General features: G+C 31.6%; 2 protein-coding genes and 1 non-coding gene across 3 annotated transcripts; all 3 read left to right on the top strand.

The window, feature by feature from the left end:
• The first annotated feature begins 711 nt into the window (after positions 1-711).
• Positions 712-2,534, top strand: LOC137807005 (probable bifunctional TENA-E protein). The gene is made up of 3 exons (XM_068607416.1): positions 712-1,061; positions 1,335-1,552; positions 1,968-2,534. Exons 1-3 carry the CDS (start codon positions 906-908, stop codon positions 2,281-2,283), a joined length of 690 nt encoding a protein of 229 aa, XP_068463517.1. The 5' UTR covers positions 712-905; the 3' UTR covers positions 2,284-2,534.
• Positions 2,535-5,437: 2,903 nt separating this feature from the next.
• TRNAH-GUG (transfer RNA histidin (anticodon GUG)) lies at positions 5,438-5,509 on the top strand. Its single transcript has one exon. It is a non-coding gene; the product is annotated as a tRNA-His (tRNA).
• Positions 5,510-9,819: 4,310 nt separating this feature from the next.
• On the top strand, positions 9,820-10,170 carry LOC137805511 (uncharacterized). The gene has a single exon (XM_068605452.1). The coding sequence runs from the start codon at positions 9,820-9,822 to the stop codon at positions 10,168-10,170; it is 351 nt and encodes a 116-aa protein (XP_068461553.1).
• Positions 10,171-21,458: the final 11,288 nt, after the last annotated feature.

Raw genomic sequence — 21,458 nt, 5'->3', positions numbered from 1 at the left:
TTACACAATTTAAGAGATTTTTAAGTTATAATATCTAAAAATAAGTTTAAACGAAAGAGAAAAGTGAGAATTGTAATATTTATAAAGATTGAAAAGTGCAAAAAGCTTTATTAGCATCAAAATTACTAAGTGCATTTGGCTTATTATTATTTTTAAAATATATCTAAATTTGGAAAAATGAAAATAGTCATTTTTTAAAGAAAAAATTATGTATTTATTTTTTATCTTACAACTTGTACTTTTTTCAAAATAAGATAGGTTTTATTATTACATAAGATGTATAAATCAACATCAAGATAATGTGTAAGATAATAATAGAAAACACAACAAAAAAATATTAAAATGAATAATAAAAAATATAACAAAAATAATTTATTTTAAATGAAAATTAAAATATTTTAAAACTAATTAAAAACAATATAAATACCTCAAAAAATACATTTTTATCCACTCCATAAATCAACTATAATATAATAATTATAATTTTCTTCCATTTATCAACTGAACCGGCATCGTTTTGCTTATGGGTTCTAGCACATTCTGTAACTAACTTTGTGTGGAAAATACTAGTGGAAAACTTTGGACGCCTGTAATGGCTTTAGCCCATCAACATTGCCAAATGTACTTCTGCATGCCTTCCTCTTCCTTCAAACCCCACGTGTCACCAAAAGTTTTTACATTATAAAATTAATTAGTTCAACAATTTTCTATAATATTAATCCACAACTCTAATTTCAACATAAACCCTATGTTTTCAGTATTTGTGGATGTGGTTTTAACAATGAAATTAATTTTAATCAAGCAACATATATTAGATATATTTTTTGTCTTAAATTTGTTGGAAGCTTATAAATGTGAGTTGGTGGTGAAACAAGAGCAGCGACAGCTAGTGAGAAATCGATAAGATGGAGGAACAGGCAAAATGTGAGGAGAAGAAAATTGGTGTGATTGAGACATGGTTGAGGAAGCACCGTCTTCTCTTCCAGGGAGCCACAAGACACCCTCTTATTCTTAGCATTCGCGATGGTTCCATCAACATTGCTTCCTTCAAATCATGGCTGGTTAGTAATACTTCACCCTTTTCCCTTACATTCTTTTTTTTTTAAGCTATAAATAATTTTTTTTGATTTATATAGTTCAGGTTCCTGACATTATAGTACCATTTTGAGTAGCCCTGTCAAAATTTAACTATCTTTTTGCAATTTATGGAGAGTCACACAGTTTTGTGTTTTATTTAATGAACTGGGTTTCAGATTACCTAATACCTTAATTCATAACAAAATGTGTGTTGGAAGAAGCTTGTTGTTTATGGTTGTTGCATACTTGTTATGCAGGCACAAGATTACTTGTTCGTTCGGGCCTTTGTCCCATTTGTGGCCAGTGTGCTGATAAAAGCTTGGAAGGAATCAGATGAGAGTGGTGACATGGAAGTCATATTGGGGGGCGTAGCTTCTCTGGAGGATGAGTTATCATGGTTTAAGAGAGAATCTAGCAAGTGGGGTATTTCACTTTCTGAAGTTGTTCCTCAGCAGGCAAACAAAAAATACTGTGGGTAGGTTTCTTAATCTTTTGTCATCATATTCAACTCATATTTTGATCAATATATTGTAGGCAACAAAACTTTCTCATATTTCTGTGGGGTTTTTGGATGTACTCAATAGCTAAAAATAGAGAAAAAAAGTATTCCTGAATTATTTGCGGACCTTACATGAAAATAGGAGATTATATTGAATTGGGTAATTTGTTTCAGTAAGCAAATCAGATATGTACCCATTGATTTAATTTGAATCTATATATAGATTTTAAAATGGTCAATTATGCTCAAGTTTAATTAACTGTAGACTAGATTTTTACGGTTGGATCCTTTCCTAGGTAATGAAACAAAAAAACCCTGAAATTTTAGACAGATCATTTGCTACTTTGGTCACCTAGGTTGTTTGTATTGTTACATATGAACACTGTGACAGGTTGCTGGAAAGTCTAATGAGTCCGGACGTGGAATATACTGTGGCTATCACAGCATTTTGGGTTATTGAAGCAGTGTATCAAGAGAGCTTTGCCCACTGCATTGGTGAAGGCTCAAAAACTCCGCAAGAACTGAAGGAGACTTGTGAAAGGTGGGGCAATGAGGCTTTTGCTAAGTATTGTCAATCCCTGCAAAACATTGCCAATCGGCGCTTACAAAATGCTTCTGATGAAGAACTCAAAAAGGCTGAAGTTATGTTCCTAAATGTTCTTGAGTACGAAGTTGATTTCTGGAACATGAGCCGAGGAAATGTCTGATTTTGTTCAAGAAGCTTCTTCATAGTATGCATATGCTTAAATAATCGAAGCCTAGGAAAATACTATGTGTTGTTCGGTTGGAGCATTCACATCTTAAATACTGTTTGGAATGTTTATTTCCAAGAAAAGTAGTTTTTAGCAAAATCTCAAGCATATGGATATAACATGAGTTTGGAAGCTTACATTTTGTGTAAGTTTATCCCCCCTTTTTTATCTTAAGTGAAAAGAGGGAAAGAGGCTTTGTTTCTGAATTCTTAAATTGGAAAACCATTACTAAACAAAAAAACAAGTTAACTTTAAAGATTGGGGTTAGGAAATTGCTAACTTTCGTTAGTTGTATCAGTAGACTTTCATATCAATTAACAGTGAAAATGAATAGGTTCATAACATGAACATAATATATCCTTCTCGTTTAAGTTATCAGACCTGCTACTTCTCAATAACTTTTTCAACAAGGGAATGAATTATTTGACAAATTTCTAACTAGTATTACTAGCATTATGGAAAAACATCGGTTAGAAACTGCTATGACAGTGATTAGAATGAAATCCTTTTTTAATGGTAGTCCCTGAAGTTGAGGCAACTACAGTTGTAGCAGAAAGAACATGTGGAGTTCTAATTTTTCTGGGTGTGGTAAAGTTGTGCAGACAGAACTAAGCTGCTTTTTTAAGTTGAATTTAAGCATGAATTAAGAATCTATTTTGAACAAGGATCATGGATTTCTTCTACAAAGAGTAGAGATTGCCAAGAGAATTAAGCTTTGGAATGGGAAATCTGGTTCCTTGGTCCTCTCTCTGCAAGCTTGAGCGCCAAATTCCTCTCTATGAAGCTCAAATAGGCAAGGAGATTGGTAGATAATCGATTAACTTTTATAACGTAATAAATAGTCTAATAATCAAACAATGAACATAGTTTGAATCGAATACTTGAAATACAAATTTTATATACACGAATAATACTTGATAAAAACATCAGATGTACAAAATGTGTAATATTGATAATCTTCCATAGAATGCAAAATAAAATCAAAGTTGATGATACAAAACCAATTAGCTACTTGTATTAAACTAACGGGGTTGAATGAGTTGCATATTGTGGGAACTATATATTGCTTCCTATATTGGTTCCTGCATGATCAATTGTGACTGGTACCGATGGAATGCCCTTGTCTTGGTGAGGTAGAGGTGGTGAGGTAGAGGAAGATCATTGTGAAGCTTTGCTTAAAGAGGAGGTTATATGTGCACGGCCATTCAGTGTAAGCCGAGGTTGCCATTCAGTGTAAGCCGAGGTTATATGTGCACGGTCATTTAGTGTAAACCAACTTAATGAAGTAAGTAATCAATTTTTAGCTTTGTTTGCCAACTTACCATTCAGTGTAAGTCAAGTTAATGAAGTAAGTAATCAATTTTTAGCTTTGTTTGTCAAATTAATGAAGTAATCAATTTTTAGTTGTTTCTGTTCGAACTCAGCTGATCCTGGATATCAGAATTCGAAAGTCAATTTTTTTTACTACGAATATTAATATCCAGAAGTTAAAATTTTTAATACGGATATTAATATCTGGAAGTCAAAAGTCTAAAGTGTATTACGGATAAAAATATCTGCAAGTTCAAAATTCATTATGGATAAAAATATCCAGAAATCACTAATCACCTATGGATAAAATTATCCAAAATACAATAATGAATTACGGAAAAATAAAAATATCCACAAGTTAAAAGTTCATTACTGATAAAAATATCCATAAACCACTAATCACCTACGGATAAAATTATCCAGAATGCAATAATGAATTATGGAAAAATTTATGCAGAACGCAATAGTAAATTATGGATAAAAGTATCCGGTAGACATGTCGTACCTTGATGGTTTCTTCGATGATATTTCCTTTTCCGACTTCAGAAGCTCTTCGTCGCGGCTGTTGTTCTGTCTGCGATAATGAAGGTCACGGTGACTGCTTGCAAACGAATGGAGAAGAAGGTGGCTCATGGTGGCTGCGACAGCTGCTTCATGCACAAAGGAAGAAAAAGTATTCTGAAATTCATCAAAGATAATTTTATCTTTTTCTTATATGTATTGGTATTGGGTGCTAGTTAAAATGTGTTGGGTGCAGAGAGAATCAGCCTCGCACCAAATTGTCATAGCCCCACCAATAGAGCATGGGGATTACTTCCTGTACCCCCATAATTAATTTTTTTTCTTCTTGCATCCCATTCGAAAATATAAAAAGTATTCATTCTCCATATTACAATTTGTATCCTGCACCCTATACTTTTTAAAATACCAAAAATTTATTTTTAAAATACTAACCATACTTTTTAAAATATCAAAAATATCTATTTTTTAAATATCAAAAATATATTTTATTGGATTTTATAATCTTTTTAAAATATAAAAAATATCTATTTTTAAAATACAAAAAATGTATATTCTTAGATTTTATAATCTGAATATAAAAATTTGAATTCAGAATAGAATTCATAGAATAAAATTTTTGTAGCATTTTATAATTAGAATATAATAGTTGTATTTTGAAATGTGTAATATAGAATACGAATTCGTAGCATTTTATAATTGGAATATAAAAATTTTATTTTTAAATTTTTTAATATAGAATAGGAATTTTGAAATATAAAATTTGTATTTTTTATTCTGCAATCTAGAATTTAAAATATAAAAACTAACAAATTTTAACTTCTGAAGAAATTCTCTTTGAGCCTGGAAGAAATCCCCCTCGAGCCTTGCATAACTACAATTCCAGAGTATATATGGAGTGAGTCAACTTGTAACATATTTTTTACCAGAAAAAGAAAATAGTGTAACGGATACCTATATATTAAGATTAAGAGAATTTTTTTATATAATTTTTTTGTATGTATACAAATCTTTTATTCTAATTTTATTTAATATATTTTATTTTATTAGTATAATGAAATATTTTATCATTTTATATGAATTACTTAAAAAATAACCTTTTTAAAAATATTTTAAATTAATGTTTTACATGCAAATGAACTCCACACTCACTCAGTTCCTACATGTATCAAATAAAATATTTATTTTCATTTTTAATCACTCTGTGTCCTTGTCTTCTTCACTTTGAAAATAATTTATAAAATATTAGTTGAGATACAGTATATTCATCATCAAACGAGTGGCTGTAGTTTAGTGGTAAGAATTCCACGTTGTGGCCGTGGAGACCTGGGCTCGAATCCCAGCAGCCACATTCAGTTTTTAGATTCCTAGGAATCAAACCCTTTTTAATTTTAAATCATTAAAAAATAATTAAGAAATTTAATTGCAATATTCAAATACCTTTTAGTAAAAATCATAAAAATATAAAAGAAAAAAGAATAAAAAAATCATATAATACTATAGTAAGTAAAAGTTATTAATAACTAGTGGAATGCAAAAAATATGTGTTTTTTTAAATTAAAAAAATCAAGTTATTATTTATATTATAATTATAATTTTATAGAAAATAACTCAGTTTTTTAAATATATTCAATTTCTTAAGTATTTTTAATTTTTATCCATAAAAAAGAGAAGTAAAAAAAAAATATGATAAAGTATCCGTATTTTTACTTTTAATTATCATATGTATATTCGTATAAAATAAATTATAAATTTTATATTTATTAATTTTTAAAATAATTTTTAATATTAACTATATATAAATAAGAAAAATAAAAAATTGAGATATATGTATTTCCGCTAATTTTATTTAAAATAAATTAACTTTTTGAAGTATATTTTCATTTGTTTTTCTATTCATCTGATGTAAGAGATATTGAAAAATAAAAGTTAAATAGAGTAATTGTAGAGATTATGTACGTTATATGTTATATTTCAAGAAAGTAATTAATAGTAATTTTAGAAATAATTTATGTATATAAAATAACATAATTTCATTATACACTGTTATATTATTTCATTAACATATTTTAAAATTCATAAAAAAAATCACAACAAAATTTCTCCAAAATTATAAAATTGATTAAATGATTTTTCTAAAGTTATTTATAAATGTTATCTTGCATAAATAATTTATTCTACATATTTTTTACAAATAATTTAGACAATACTAGTAATAATAATAGATCCTAAATAGTCTGTATACGTAAAAAAAACTTTAAATAAGAAATGAAAATAAAATAAAAAAAACTTTAAATTTAGTTTTCCTTAATTTTAATTATCATTTATTAAAATAAATGTTTTATAAAAATCAGTTATCAGTTATTACAGCATTAGATTAACTGTTTGATTATGATAAAAATATTGTTTTAAAAGAATTTGAAAACTATTTTTAGTGTTCAAAATTTTATAATCATCAACTTTTCCAAATCATAAAAAATATTATTTTAATAAGAATAATTTTTCTAAGACTTGTTATGTAACCGCGTGTTTTTTTTTTTTTTATAAAAAAAACAACAGAACCCTGTCCCATTAGTCTTTCATTTTCTTTTTTCTCTCTTCTCTTCATTCTCTTATAATTTTCTCTCTCAATCTTCATTTATTTTAGTATCTGATCGGATCACGTTGTAGCTGACGAGTTAAGGAACATTTCTACCAGATCAGATTTTCAAACAGAATAAGTTCATTTTTGCTCTAAAGTTCCTTTGTTCTCTATTTTTTCTTAGGATTTAGTCATCAATTTTGGTGGGATCAGTTGAGAAGTTTAATTCTCTCAACTTATTCTACTTTATACTTAATTTTTGTTCTGTTGGGATAACTTGTTTTAGGCTTGTAAATCTTGAAGCTTATTCAGGTTGTGGAGAATAAAATTCTAAAAGTTGCTTGGAAAGCAAACAATTAAGGTAAGGGAAGCTAACTCTAACTCTCAATAATACCCTAGACTAGGAGATCTGAATATGGAGGGGACGTGGTCCCAATATTCAATTTCTCTTGCAGGAATGTTGTTTGTTTATATATTGTGTGTTTGTTTATATATTATTTAAACTTTATAAATATTATATTTTGATAGTTTGAGAGTTAAATATTGTTTTTGATATTGGAAATGTTCTTGAATGATATGAATTTTTAAATGTTATCTGGTTGAATGATATGTATTATATATGAATGATGTAAATTGTATGAAATTGATGTCATACATTTGGGATAATGTATGAGTTGTTGTTTGATGGTACATTAAGTATGAAAATCCTATGTTTAACGGAGATCCTCTGGCTTCACTGATGATCTAAGTCATGTAGACTAAGATATCAGGTGGTGAGAAGCTGAGAGGGAGTTCATACACACCGGGTCCCGTTGTAGACACTCGGTATTGGTTGTTTGAACTTACCCTCATCCTTTCTATTGGATTTGCTGGTAATCTTTGGATCAGGTGTTAGTCTCTGGTAGGGGCATACTTAATGAGTCTTCCGAAAGACGAAGTGGGATTGAAATGAAATCCAATGATTATGATTGAAAATAGATCCATGTGTGGTCTATATGAATGATGGAATTGGTATTGAAATTTTACATGAAATCATTTAAAGAAATGTTTATAAATTATTAGTCTAAATTGGTTCTATTTCCATGAATTATGTTATGGATTTTCTTTGCACTAGCTTACCCTTGCTTTTCGTGTTGTGTTTGAACTGCGATGACTGTACTATGTACACGAGCAGATGACCATACAGGTGCAGGAGAGCCTTAGAGGTTTCAGAGTTTTATTTTGAGCTATGGATATGTAAATATTTGTATTTCTATAAATCCTAATAATGTATTAGGAATGTTTTGAAAAACTCCAAGTTTGTATAGAAACTGGTAGAACTTTTATTGTAATAGTTATATGTAAATTATGGGGTGTTACATTTAATGGTATCAGAGCAGTTCATCCTTAGGATAACCTGAGGGTAGTGAGTTTATTGTTTTTCTCCTGTGTGTGGATTTTTGTTGAAGTTTAGCTTTAAGACTTAGCTAAAAGTTTCTAATTTGATGTTTAACAAAGTTGTTTTCTTGAAAGTTTGTTTGTGCTTGAGTCAAATTAGTTGTTAAGAATAAATATGAAAGTATTAAGAATAAAAAGAATCTTGATAGAGTGGTGAGGGTGCACACTCATGACTAGATCAAGATTATTTTCTATCTTAATTCTAAGTAGCTAAAGTACATTTTAGAGATAAGTTTTGATTGGTTTTGTATTTATTTTGTGTGATTATTTCTTTTAAGTTAAATTGTCTTAAAGATGTAGTTAGAAATTTTTAGTAATTTCTAACCCAATTCTTTATGGGCTTAGTAAATGGCACGTAGACCACCTACTCCTCCTCCATAGTAGATGTGCCCAACTTAGCTCGAACAATAGAGATGATGGCAACAACCTTGCAACAACGGAGTGCTACTATGGCACAACAACATCAGGCCACCCTTCATCAATTAGAAACAACCAGATTAGCAGCTGAAACGTCTCAACTTCATCAACAACCCTATACCTTTAGTCCGGAGGATTTTCTAAGACATAATCCACCCAGATTTAATGGCAAGGTAAATCCAAATGGAGCAGACTAATGGGTGAGAGGCATAGAAAGAATCTTTGAAGCTACTCAATGCCCTGAAGAGAGAAAGTTATCTTATGCCATCTATATGCTTATTGAAGAAGCTGAGTTTTGATGGATAGGCATGAAGCAAATGATGGAAGACAAAGGAGAAGATGCCACTTGGGAGAACTTCAAAGTAAGATTCCTGGAGGAGTATTTTTCTGATAGTGTCAGGTATGCAAAAGAAATTGAATTCATGCAAGTGGAACAAGGAAATCTTTCAGTCACTGAATATGCTACTAGGTTCAAACACCTAGATAGATTCTACACCCAGACCATGACTGAGGCTTGGAGATATAGAAAATTTGAGTTTGGGTTGAAGCAAGAACTTAAAGAAGTGGTGATTCCTATGTCTATTAGAGATTTCCCTGCTCTAGTGGAGAAAGCAAAAGTAGTGGAGAGTTTGAAAAATAGTAGCAGACTTGCTAAGGGAGGACCTTCTAAAAGAATGCCTAAATATGAAGATAGAAAGAAACCTTATTTCAAGCCTCAATCTTATAGCAGTGGAAGACCCAGTTCTCAATCACCACCCAATTTCAGATGTTTTAGATGTCGTGGGCCACATGTTGTTAGATTTTTCCCTCATCTAGTGTCAAATGTGACATGTGATAGATGTTACAGGTATGGTCATGCAACAAAAGACTGTCATGTCCAATTGGGAGCTCCAAATTTTGGCGGAGTGCAACAAGTACAACAAAATAGTAATAAAAAACCCAAAGCTGTTGGCAGATTTTTTGCTATTAGTGGAGCTTAAGCTTCATAGTCTGATAGCCTTGTTAGAGGTATTTGTTCTATCCTTGGAACACAATTATCTGTATTGTTTGATTTTGGGGCAACCCATTCTTTTATATCTTTTGATTGTGCTAAGAAACTTAAGTTGCTAGTCCGAGAATTAGAAATTGAGTTGGTGGTATTTACACCAACATAAGGTATTATAGTAACTTCTTCCATGTCTGTTGAGTGTCCAGTAATTATAGATGGGCGGAGATACAAAATCAACATGATTTGTATACCTCTAAAAGATTTGGAGGTTATATTGGGAATGGATTGGTTGTCTGCTAATCATATCCTTATAGATTGTGGTCGGAAGAAGTTAATTTTCCCTAAATTAGAAAGAATGCAGCTTATCTCAGCTCATCAATTTGAGAGAGAGATACAAGAAGGTGCAGAATGTTTTATGCTCATGGCTTGTTCTATAGTTACTGATAAAGTACAAACAGATATGTTTGTAGTTCAGGAGTCTATAGATGTATTTCCTGATGAGATTCCTGGACTTCCACCTAAAAGAGAGATAGAGTTTGCAATAGACTTGATTCTTGAAGTAGGCCCTGTGTCAATTTCTCCATACTGAATGGCACCAGCAGAGTTAGCGAAATTGAAGAAACAACTAGAAGACTTATTAAAGAAACAATTCATTTGACCTAGTGTTTCTCCATGGGGAGCTCTAGTGTTATTAGTGAAGAAGAAAGATGGTTCGTCACGTCTATGCATAGATTATAGATCATTAAACAAGTTAACAATAAAGAATAAATATCATTTTCCTAGAATTGACGATTTGATGGATCAGTTGCATGGGGCAGTTGTCTTTTCTAAGATAGATATGCGCTCAGGTTATCACCAAATTTTAGTGAAAGCGGAAGATGTTCAAAAGACTGCTTTTAGATCAAGGTATGGTCACTATGAATTTTTGGTCATGCCATTTGGTGTGACTAATGCTCCAGCTATTTTCATGGATTATATGAATCGGATATTCAGACATTTTCTTGATAAGTTTGTGGTAGTGTTCATAGATGACATCTTGATCTATTCTCGTACAGGGGAAAAACATGCAGAACATCTTAGAACCGTCCTGAACATTTTGAGAGAAAAACAGTTATATGCTAAACTTTCAAAATGTGACTTCTGGATGTCAGAAATACAATTTTTAGGACATGTCATCTTTGCACAGGGAATATCAGTAGATCCTTCTAAAGTGGAGGTTGTGCTTCAGTGGGAAACTGTTACATAAATTAGAAGCTTTGTCGGGTTAGCAGGATATTACAGGAGATTTATAGAAGACTTTTCTAAAATAGTGGCTCCTTTGACCCAATTGACTAGAAAGGATTATCCTTTTTCATGGACTTAACAATGTGAGAGAAGCTTTGAAGAGTTGAAAAGAAGGTTGACTAATGCTCCTGTATTGACAATCCCTGATACCAATCAATCTTTTGAAGTTTTCTGTGATGCTTCCTATCAGGGATTGGGTTGTGTTTTAATGCAGAAAAAGAAAGTTGTTGCCTACGCTTCTCGTCAGTTAAAGGTGCATCAAATCCAACTCATGATCTAGAATTGGCCGTAGTTGTCTTTGCTTTACAAATTTGGAGACATTTTCTTTATGAAGTTAGTTTTAATGTGTTCAGTGATCATAAAAGCTTGAAGTATTTGTTTGATTAGAAGGAGTTAAATATGAGGTAGAGGAGGTGGATCGAATTTTTGAAGGACTATGATTTTCAACTAATATACCATCCTGGGAAGGCAAATGTTGTTGCAGATGCGTTGAGTCGTAAAAAAAAAAATACTAATGTCGTCGCTTATGATTAGAGAGCTAGCATTGATTGAAGATTTCAGGAGTATGAATTTGGAGGTTTCCATGTCTTCAAATTGCATTAGTTGTAATATAATTGTTATAACTAATGAATTTCTAAAGAAGGTGAAGGAGAAGTAGTTGGAAGATTCAAAATTGAAGAACTTCATGGGCTTATTAAATATTGACAAAGCTAAAGAATTCTCTTTAGGAGTGGATGATATTTTGAGATTCAAAAATAGAATATGCATACCAGGGGATAATGAACTAAAGCAAATAGTGTTATCTGAAGGTCATAAAAGCAAACACAATTTACATCCAGGAATGACCAAGATGTATCAAGATCTGAAGAAGTCTTATTGGTGGCATTGCATGAAGAATGATGTAGCTAAGTTTGTATATGCTTGCTTGACTTGTCAGAAATCAAAGGTTGAACATCAACGACCTGGAGGCATGTTAACTCAGTTAGACATTCCAGTGTGGAAGTGGGATAGTATCTCAATGGATTTTATTACCCACTTACCACGTACTTTGAGGAAGCATGACTCTGTTTGGGTCATAGTGGACAAGTTGACAAAGACAAAACACTTCCTACCTATAGACTTGAGAATCTCTATGCAGAAGTTGACTCAGATTTACATAGATGAAATAGTCAGATTGCATGGTGTACCCTCCAGCATAGTTTCAGATAGAGATCCTAGATTCACCTCCAGATTTTGGCAAACACTTCAAGAAGCTTTGGGGACTAAACTCAGACTTAGTTCAACATATCATCCTCAGACTGATGGATAATTAGAGAGAACTATCCAGTCCTTAGAGGATTTGCTTAGGACTTGTGTGTTAGATCATTTGGGCAGTTGGGATGAAATTCTACCGTTGGTAGAGTTAACTTACAATAACAGTTACCAAGCTAGCATAGGAATGGCTCCTTTCGAGGCATTGTACGGAAGAAAGTGCAGGACATCTCTGTGCTGGTTTCAGGATGGTGAGAGTGTGTTAATTGGACCAGAATTAATACAATAAACCAATGAGAAAGTCAAAATGATTCAAGAAAGATTGAAAACATCTCTCAGCAGGTAAAAATCTTATAGAGATCAAAGAAGAAGACCTTTAGAATTCTCTACGGGTGAGCATGTCTTTTTGAGAGTTACATCATTCACTAGTGTAGGAAGAGCACTGAAATCCAAGAAAGTGACTCCTAAGTTCAAAGGACCTTATCAAATTCTCAGGAGAATAGGCCCTGTGGCTTATGAAATTGCTTTGCCTCCTCCTTTAGCTAACCTTCACAATATTTTCCATGTATCTCAGCTAAGAAAGTACATACTTGATCCCAGTCACATTCTAGAGTTTGATTCCATCCAGGTGAAAGAAAATTTGTCGTTTGAAGTGAAGCCAATCAGAATTTTAGATTCACAAGTCAAACAACTTCGTGAAAGGAGTATTCCCATGGTGAAAGTATTGTGGGATATCATCTCTGGAGACTCCACTTGGGAAATATAAAAGGAGATACGAGCATCATACCCTAGTCTCTTTATTGGTAAGTTCATTTTCGAGGATGAAAATTTTTGTAGTTGGAGATAAAGTAACGTGTTTTTTTAAAAAAACCAACAGAACCCTTGCCCCCACTAGTGTCTTTCATTTTCTTCTTTCTCTCTCTCTCTCTCTCCATATTCTCTTCTCTCCCTTCTCTCTTAATTTTCTCTCCCAATCTTCATCTATTTTAGAATCTGATCGGACCACGTTGTAGCTGGCGAGTTAAGGAACATTTCTACCCGATCAGATTTTCAAACATAGTAAGTTCATTTTCACTATAAAGTTCATTTGTTTTCTATTTTTCCTTAGGATTTAGTCATCAATCTTGGTGGGGACAGTTGAGAAGTTTAATCCTCTCAACTTATTCTACTTTATACTGATTTTTTGTTCTGTTGGGATAACATGCTTTAGGCCCGTAAATCTTGAAGCTTATCCAGGCTGTGGGGAATAAAATTCTAAGAGTTGCTTGGAAAGCAAACAATTAAGGTAAGGGAAGCTAACTCTAACTCTCAATAATACCCTAGACTAGGAGATCTGAATATGGAGGGGACATGGTCCCAATATTCAATTTCTCTTGCAGGGATGTTGTTTGTTTATATATTGTTTGTTTGTTTATATATTATTTAAAATTTATAAATATTATATTTTGATATTTTGAGAGTTAAATATTGATTTTAATATTGGAAATGTTCTTGAATGATATGAATTTTTAAATGTTATCTGGTTGAATGATATGTATTACATATGAATGATGTAAATTGTATGAAATTGATGTCATACATTTGGGATAATGTATGAGTTGTTGTTTGATGGTACATTAAGTATGAAAAGCCTATGTTTAACGGAGATCCTCTAGCTTCACTGATGATCTAAGTCATGTAGACTAAGATATCAGGTGGTGAGAAGCTGAGAGAGAGTTCATACACACCGGGTCCCGCTGTAGACACTCGGTATTGGATTTTTGAACTTACCCTCATCCTTTCTATTGGATTTGCTGGTAATCTTTGGATCAGGTGTTAGTCTCTGGTAGGGGCATACTTAATGAGTCTTCCGGAAGATGAAGTGGGATTGAAATGAAATCCAATGATTATGATTGAAAATAGATCCATGTGTGGTCTATATGAATGATGGAATTGGTATTGAAATTTTACATGAAATCATTTAAAGAAATGTTTATAAATTATTAGTCTAAATTGGTTCTATTTCCATGAATTATGTTATGGATTTTCTTTGCACTAGCTTACCCTTGCTTTTCGTGTTGTGTTTGAACTGCGATGACTATACTATGTACACGAGCAGATGACCATACAGGTGCAGGAGAGCCTTAGAGGTTTCAGAGTTTTATTTTGAGCTATGGATATGTAAATATTTGTATTTCTATAAATCCTAATAATGTATTAGGAATGTTTTGAAAAACTCCTAGTTTGTATAGAAACTGGTAGAACTTTTATTGTAATAGTTATATGTAAATTATGGGTGTTACATTTTATATATAAAATAGTAAAATTATTTTAAAGAAAGATAACATTATCACATTATTAACAAAATATATTAAAAAACTGTAACCATAAATAAAGTAGCGTATCTAGTTTAATTCATTATTTCTATTTTAAAACTAGATAGTAATATTTAATTATTATTTTTTTCTTTCATATTTTTATAAAATATTTTATTCTCTTTCTATAATTTTTATTGAAAAGACAATAACGTTCTTGTAGTATTTTAGATAAATATTATATTTTTCTCTCATAATTTTAATTTTAAAGATAATTATATTTCATATAAAAATGTTTGAATATCATTTATTTTTTAATGATTAATTTATTTATAATTACACTTGCAAAGTTTCATTAATTGTTTAACATATTAATCATTCCACTAACTAAAGAATCATTAAATTTTAGAGATCAAATAATTTGTTACTACATTTACTAAATTAGATTTTATTTTAGATACTAAAAATATTTAAATTAATTTTTATTTTTAATAAATAATTTCTTAATTAGTATCTAATTAACTACCAAATTTTTAATTATCAATTATTTATATTTTAAAGTTGGTATCAAGAACCGGATAAATTGATTACATTAATAGAAAATAAAATAAAGAGATATACCATAAATAAGGTAATATGCTATAAATCCAGTAAACAATCCCACTATTAGCACTATAAATAGACATTGTTATCCAAGAGTAAGATATTTTTTTTTAAATAAATTTTTTAATGTTAAACATCACTATATTAACACTATATTTATATATATATATATATGAAGGTTATAACTTGTAAAATTCACTTATTAATTAACTTCCATCCACAAAAAGATTAATGTGATAAACAAATAATTTTTAAATTTTACGTTTTTAGAAACAGTTAGAAAATGCTATATATTTTTAGGACTAGAAAGAATATTTATTGTTTAGTAATCATTCTTAAATGTTAATTTGATAGTTAAATATTCAATATTTTTTTATGTAATAAGCCAAATTATTAACCCTGCACAAGATATCAATATACTTCTAAGAATTTATTTTTCTTATATTTTTTTAACTTTTTTTTTATCTTTATTCTATAGAAATTTTTTGGAGGAGCTTAAACATAATTTTGACCTTACATGCATGAATCCAAACCGGTTGCAAATATATATTTTTATCAGGAACTCGTTAATATTTGTTTTAGTGTTGTGATAAAGCATGTTAACTTGAAATTGATGATCAAAATTTATTATATTTAAATATTTAAAAATATTCGCTATAGCTTTTACAAAATATATTTAAAAATGTTTCATATAAAATTTTATGTATGCATATTTGTTGCATTACCCTAAACAAAAAGTATGCCTGCGTTTGTTAGTATTTCTGAAAAAAAAATGCATACATAAGTAATTTGTAATGCCGTAACTTTTCTTAAAAAAAAATACACAGAAGCCACGCAATGCCATTTATTTTTCTTCCTTATATCCTTCTTTCTCTCTCTAACTCTCTCCCTTCTCTTTTAATTTTCTCTCTCAATCTTCATCTATTTTTATAATCTGATTGGATGACGAGTTAAGGAACATTTATACCCGATCAGATTTTCAAATAGAGTAAGTTCATTTTTGCTCTAAATATAATTTGTTCTCTGTTTTTCTTAGGATTTAGTCATCAATCTTGGTGGGGTCAATTAAGAAGATTATGTTAGGTCTATTAGTGTCTAAGTTCAAGAGGGGAGGGGGTGAATTGAGCTTATAAAAATTTTCGCAAATACAAACAATTTTCAGTATATCAGAGACAAATGAACAGATTGTTTTTAAAAGAAATAGATTAATTTTTCAGAACAGTCTAGCACAATTTGAATTTGTTCAGATTAAAATTGCAATCAACAGAGAGGTATAATAGAATCAGATTGGTTAGATTTTACAAGTTCGAAGAATACAACTATGCCAAGAAAACAACCAAGTTCATCCAACACAAGGTTTTAAAGAGAATGAATCTTTCTCAGGTTTTAATGAATAAACTATTTGTTCACAGACCAATTAAAACTTCATGTACAACTACCTTGTTTGTGATTAGAAAACTTTAACAAATCAGGAAGAACAATTTTTATTAAACCTAGAATTAACAGATTCAATTTCAAAAGAACAGAGAGTTCTTGACAGAATTAAGCAAAACCAGAAACGAGTGCAGGGATGAGAGGAAAAGACAAGCAAGTTTTTATACTGGTTCACTCATACAGAGCTACATCCAGTTTCACCTTACTCCAAGGTGGAATCCACTAAAAACAGTATCAATCACTTACAAACACAACAGTTCTTGAACACTACAAGAACAATACAACCAATGCTGAAAAACCCTATTTCAGCACACCTTGCACTCCAAGAAACCCTATCAAGGAGTGACTAACACTTACACCTTTACAAACCAGAATAAAGAAAAGATAACACCTGAAAAGAAGATGCAAGAACTCAAAACCAGTAGTTCAATTTGCTGCAGAACTGCACCAGCACCTTCACCAAGATCAAAGTTTTCCTAGAACAAGCACACTTGAAAATCCCTTTGGAAAACCTTTCAAAAATCTTTCCAATCTTTCTTCTCACATAGAAAGTGTTTAATCTCTGTCAAAAACGTAATTGCTCAGCTGCATTTCATGTGAGAGAGACTTTTCTTTTTATAGAAAACAGTTTCTAACTTCTTTTCAAAAAACAGTTGAAAAGTTGTTATGAAAATAACAGATTCAGTTTTAAACTAAACAAATTTATTTTATGAAAACTGCAAACTCAGCTAACTGAAATAATTGTCTGAGTTGTACCTTTGGTGCCCTAACTAACTTTCGAAAATCCTTTCAGCAAATCAAAGAATAAACCTGTTCTTTTACAGAGAAACAGATTTATTTTTGTGCAGTATCCTGATTTTGTTGGGGTGTCCTAGGAGCAGAATAACTATGTGTGATTCCATGTTTTTCACAATATCTATCAAACTTTGCATTTTGAAATTCTCCCCCATGATCACTACAAATCTGTTTTCATTTTCATTATGCATAACCTTAGCAAGTTTCTTAAAGGCTTTATATGCATCATTTTTAGAAGCAAGAAACATGGTCCATGTATATCTTGAAAAGTCATCAACAATCACCAAAGTATAATAATTTCCAGCTAAGCTAGCAGTCCTAGATGGCCCAAACAAGTCCATATGCAAAACATCCAAAGCTTTAATTGTAGAAACCATATCTTTTGATTTAAAGGTAGTTCTAATCTGTTTTCCCTTTACACAAGCATCACACAATCTGTTATTTTAAAATTTTATGTTTGGTAAACCAGAAACAAGTTCCTTAGACTTTAGCTTATTCAAGTGATTTGTGTGAATATGAGCTAGCCTCATATGCCACAACCATGACTCATCATTTTTAGATAACAAACACTCATTTTCAGAACAACTCTTTATAATATCTAAGAGATAGATGTTGTTTACCCTTTTTCCAGTGAACAGCACCTTACCAGAAATTTCATTTGAAATTGTACAAGTGTTGGCTTCGAATTGACCTTGTATCCCTTGTCACACAGCTGACTAATGCTTAGAAGACTATGTTTTAGCCCTTCAACATACAATACATTTTCAATAGTGGTTGAGTCTTTAGTACCAACATCTCCTCTTCCAAGAATTTTTCCTCTATTGTTTCAGCTTTGAGTTTCAGATTTATGAACTGAGTCACATCACCAGTCATGTGCTTTGAACAGCCACTGTCCAGGTACCACTGGTTTTTCCTGCTGTTTTTCTGCAGCAAAACAGATTTAGCATATATGGTACCCCTTTTAGTCTAGGGTCCAGCATGATTAATACCTTTCCTTAGGAAGCCATTTGGCCAATCCTTTAGGAACAAGGTACCTTCTAGCTTTACATGTTCTAGATATATGACCAGACTTCATACAGTAAAAACATGTTGCAGTATGCATTGCTTTTGAACAACTAAAAGAAGAAAAACCTGTTTTGGAAGGAATAAAAAAACCAGATAGCTTTTTCACATTGCTTTTCATTTCAGAATTATATCCTAAACCATTTTTATTAAAAACAACATTCTGTGAACCTAATAAAGTTTCAAGATTTTCTCTTCCTTTAGTGAAATTTGTAAGTGTTTTTAACAAATACTCAACCTGTTTTTTCAGTTTTTTACAATTATTACAGGTTTTTATTGATGCATGCAAACATGTTAATTCAAGGCTAACCAATTCAGTTTTAGCTTTGTGCAGTTCTTCTCAAGAGCTTTGACCTTATGTTCAAGTACCCTATTCACTCTATTCAATTTATTGCAAATTACAGCTAATCTGTTTGCTTCATCATGTGTTTCCTTAAATGCAATTAGCAGCTGATCATAGTTTTCAGAATCAGTAGAAAAATCACTTACTGAATCAGAGTTCAATTCTTCATTATTCACCATAAAGCACAAATTTGCTTCCTCACTTTCGGTTGAGGAGTCACTAGATGAGGATACATCATTTTCTTCCCATGAGATGTATGCTTTTTTGCCTTTGCTTCTTTCACTCTTCTTGCTTGCTGATTTTTCTTTGTTTTGATTGTTTGGACAATCAGCTTTTATATGAACTGGTTTACCACATCCAAAACAAGTGTAATTTGAAGAATTTGAATCATTGGATTTAGAGTACCTCTTCCTTTGTTGAGTTCTGTCACGGTTTTTCTTTCTAAGAAACCTACTGAATTTTCTGGTGAGCAGACTCACAGTTTCATCATGTTCAGGATCAACTTCTTCCTCACTTGTATCATGTTCCATGGTAGTTTTCAGAGCAATTCCTTTGGCCTTCTTCTCCACAGTTTCTTGTTCTTTCAATCTTTTCAGCTCTATTTCATGCTCTATCAGCTTTCCAAAAAGTGCAGCAGTGGACATCTTGGATAAATCTCTGGATTCTGAGATTGCTGTTACCTTAGGCTGCCAGCTCCTATCAAGGCATTTTAGCACCTTTATGTTGAGCTCTTCCTTGTCAAAGACTTTACCAAGGCCAGTGAGGTGATTTACAATATGTGTAAATCGTTTCTGCACATCTGCAATACTTTCTTCTGATTGCATTTTGAACAGCTCGTACTCCTGAATTAGTGAGTGCTTCCTTGCTCGTTTCACATCATCAGTCTCTTCATGAGTTACCTCTAGTACCTCCCACATCTCCTTAGCTGAGTTACATTGAGAGACTCTAAAGAACTCATCCATATTCAGTGCAGAGGTGATGATATTCTTGGCTAAGGAGTCATATTGGGCCTTCTTCTTCTCGGTTTCACTCCATTTAGACCAAGGCTTCTTTATTGTTTCATCTTTGACAACCTGCATAGGTATAAAAGGTCTACTGACCACTGCATCCCAGATTCCCATGTCAATAGACTCCATAAAGATCTTCATCCTGATTTTCCAGAAAGCATAGTTAACACCACCAAACATAGGAGGTCTATTAATAGACGCACCTTCAGCAAAAGGCATTTTAAACTCAGACATCATGCATACACTTGAGCAAAATACAAGCCCTAGCTCTTGATACCAATTGTTAGGTCTATTAGTGTCTAAGTTCAAAAGGGGAGGCGTGAATTGAGCTTATAAAATTTTTCGCAAATACAAACAATTTTCAGTATATCAAAGACAAATGAACAGATTGTTTTTAAAAGAAACAGATTAATTTTTCAGAACAGTCTAGCACAATTTGAATTTGTTCAGATTAAAATTGCAATCAACAGAGAGGTATAACAGAATCAGATTGGTTAGATTTTACAAGTTTGAAGAATACAACTATGCCAAGAAAACAACCAAGTTCATCCAACACAAGGTTTTAAAGAGAATGAATCTTTCTCAGGTTTTAATGAATAGACTATTTGTTCACAGACCAATTAAAACTTCATGTACAACTACCTTGTTTGTGATTAGAGAACTTTAACAAATCAGGAAGAACAGTTTTTATTAAACCCAGAATTAACAAATTCATTTTCAAAAGAACAGATTGAGTTCTTGACAGAATTAAGCAAAACCCGAAACGAGTGCAGGGATGAGAGGAAAAGACAAGCAAGTTTTTATACTGGTTCACTCATACAGAGCTACATCCAGTTTCACCTTACTCCAAGGTGGAATCCACTAAAAACAGTATCAATCACTTACAAACACAACAGTTCTTGAACACTACAAGAACAATACAACCAATGCTGAAAAACCCTATTTCAGCACACCTTGCACTCCAAGAAACCCTATCAAGGAGTGACTAACACTTACACATTTACAAACCAGAATAAAGGAAAGATAACACCTGAAAAGAAGATGCAAGAACTCAAAACCAGTAGTTCAATTTGCTGCAGAACTGCACCAGCACCTTCACCAAGATCAAAGTTTTCCTAGAACAAGCACACTTGAAAATCCCTTTGGAAAACCTTTCAAAAATCTTTCCAATCCTTCTTCTCACATAGAAAGTGTTTAATCTCTGTCAAAAACGTAATTGCTCAGCTGCATTTCATATGAGAGAGGCTTTTCTTTTTATAGAAAACAGTTTCTAACTTCTTTTCAAAAAACAGTTGAAAAGCTGTTATGAAAATAACAGATTCAGTTTTAAACTAAACAAATTTATTTTATGAAAACTGCCAACTCAGCTAACTGAAATAACTGTCTGAGTTGTACCTTTGGTGCCCTAACTAACTTTCGAAAATCCTTTCAGCAAACCAAAGAATTAACCTGTTCTTTTACAGAGAAACATATTTATTTTTGTGCAGTATCCTGATTTTTGGAGAAAACTCTAAAAGGCTTTTGGGAAAACTTTTAACCACTTCAATTGCTTGATCTAAGCTTGGTTAGGCAACTGGGATAGGTCATGTAGCAAAAGGAAACCTTATACATACACAAGCCTAAATAGAAAGATCATCTAAGCCTATTACAAACATCAAAGCAAACTAGTTATTTTCTACGTCAAACACACACTAAAACTGGGTAGAGAATAAGCTCCATCCATCTTCAACAGATTAATCTTCTCAACTTATTCTACTATATACTGAATTTTTGTTATGTTTGGATAACTTGCATTAGGCTCGTA

This window comes from Phaseolus vulgaris, chromosome 3, assembly GCF_000499845.2.
Source record: "Phaseolus vulgaris cultivar G19833 chromosome 3, P. vulgaris v2.0, whole genome shotgun sequence".
NCBI lineage: Eukaryota > Viridiplantae > Streptophyta > Magnoliopsida > Fabales > Fabaceae > Phaseolus > Phaseolus vulgaris.
This window is presented reverse-complemented; position numbering and strand designations above follow the sequence as displayed.

Coding starts and splice junctions, on each gene's coding strand:
- LOC137807005 (XM_068607416.1), top strand. CDS start 906: ATGGAGGAACAGGCAAAATGTGAGGAGAAGAAAATTGGTGTGATTGAG. Junction 1,062..1,334: donor CTTCCTTCAAATCATGGCTG/GTTAGTAATACT, acceptor CTTGTTATGCAG/GCACAAGATTACTTGTTCGT. Junction 1,553..1,967: donor GCAAACAAAAAATACTGTGG/GTAGGTTTCTTA, acceptor ACACTGTGACAG/GTTGCTGGAAAGTCTAATGA.
- LOC137805511 (XM_068605452.1), top strand. CDS start 9,820: ATGATTTGTATACCTCTAAAAGATTTGGAGGTTATATTGGGAATGGAT.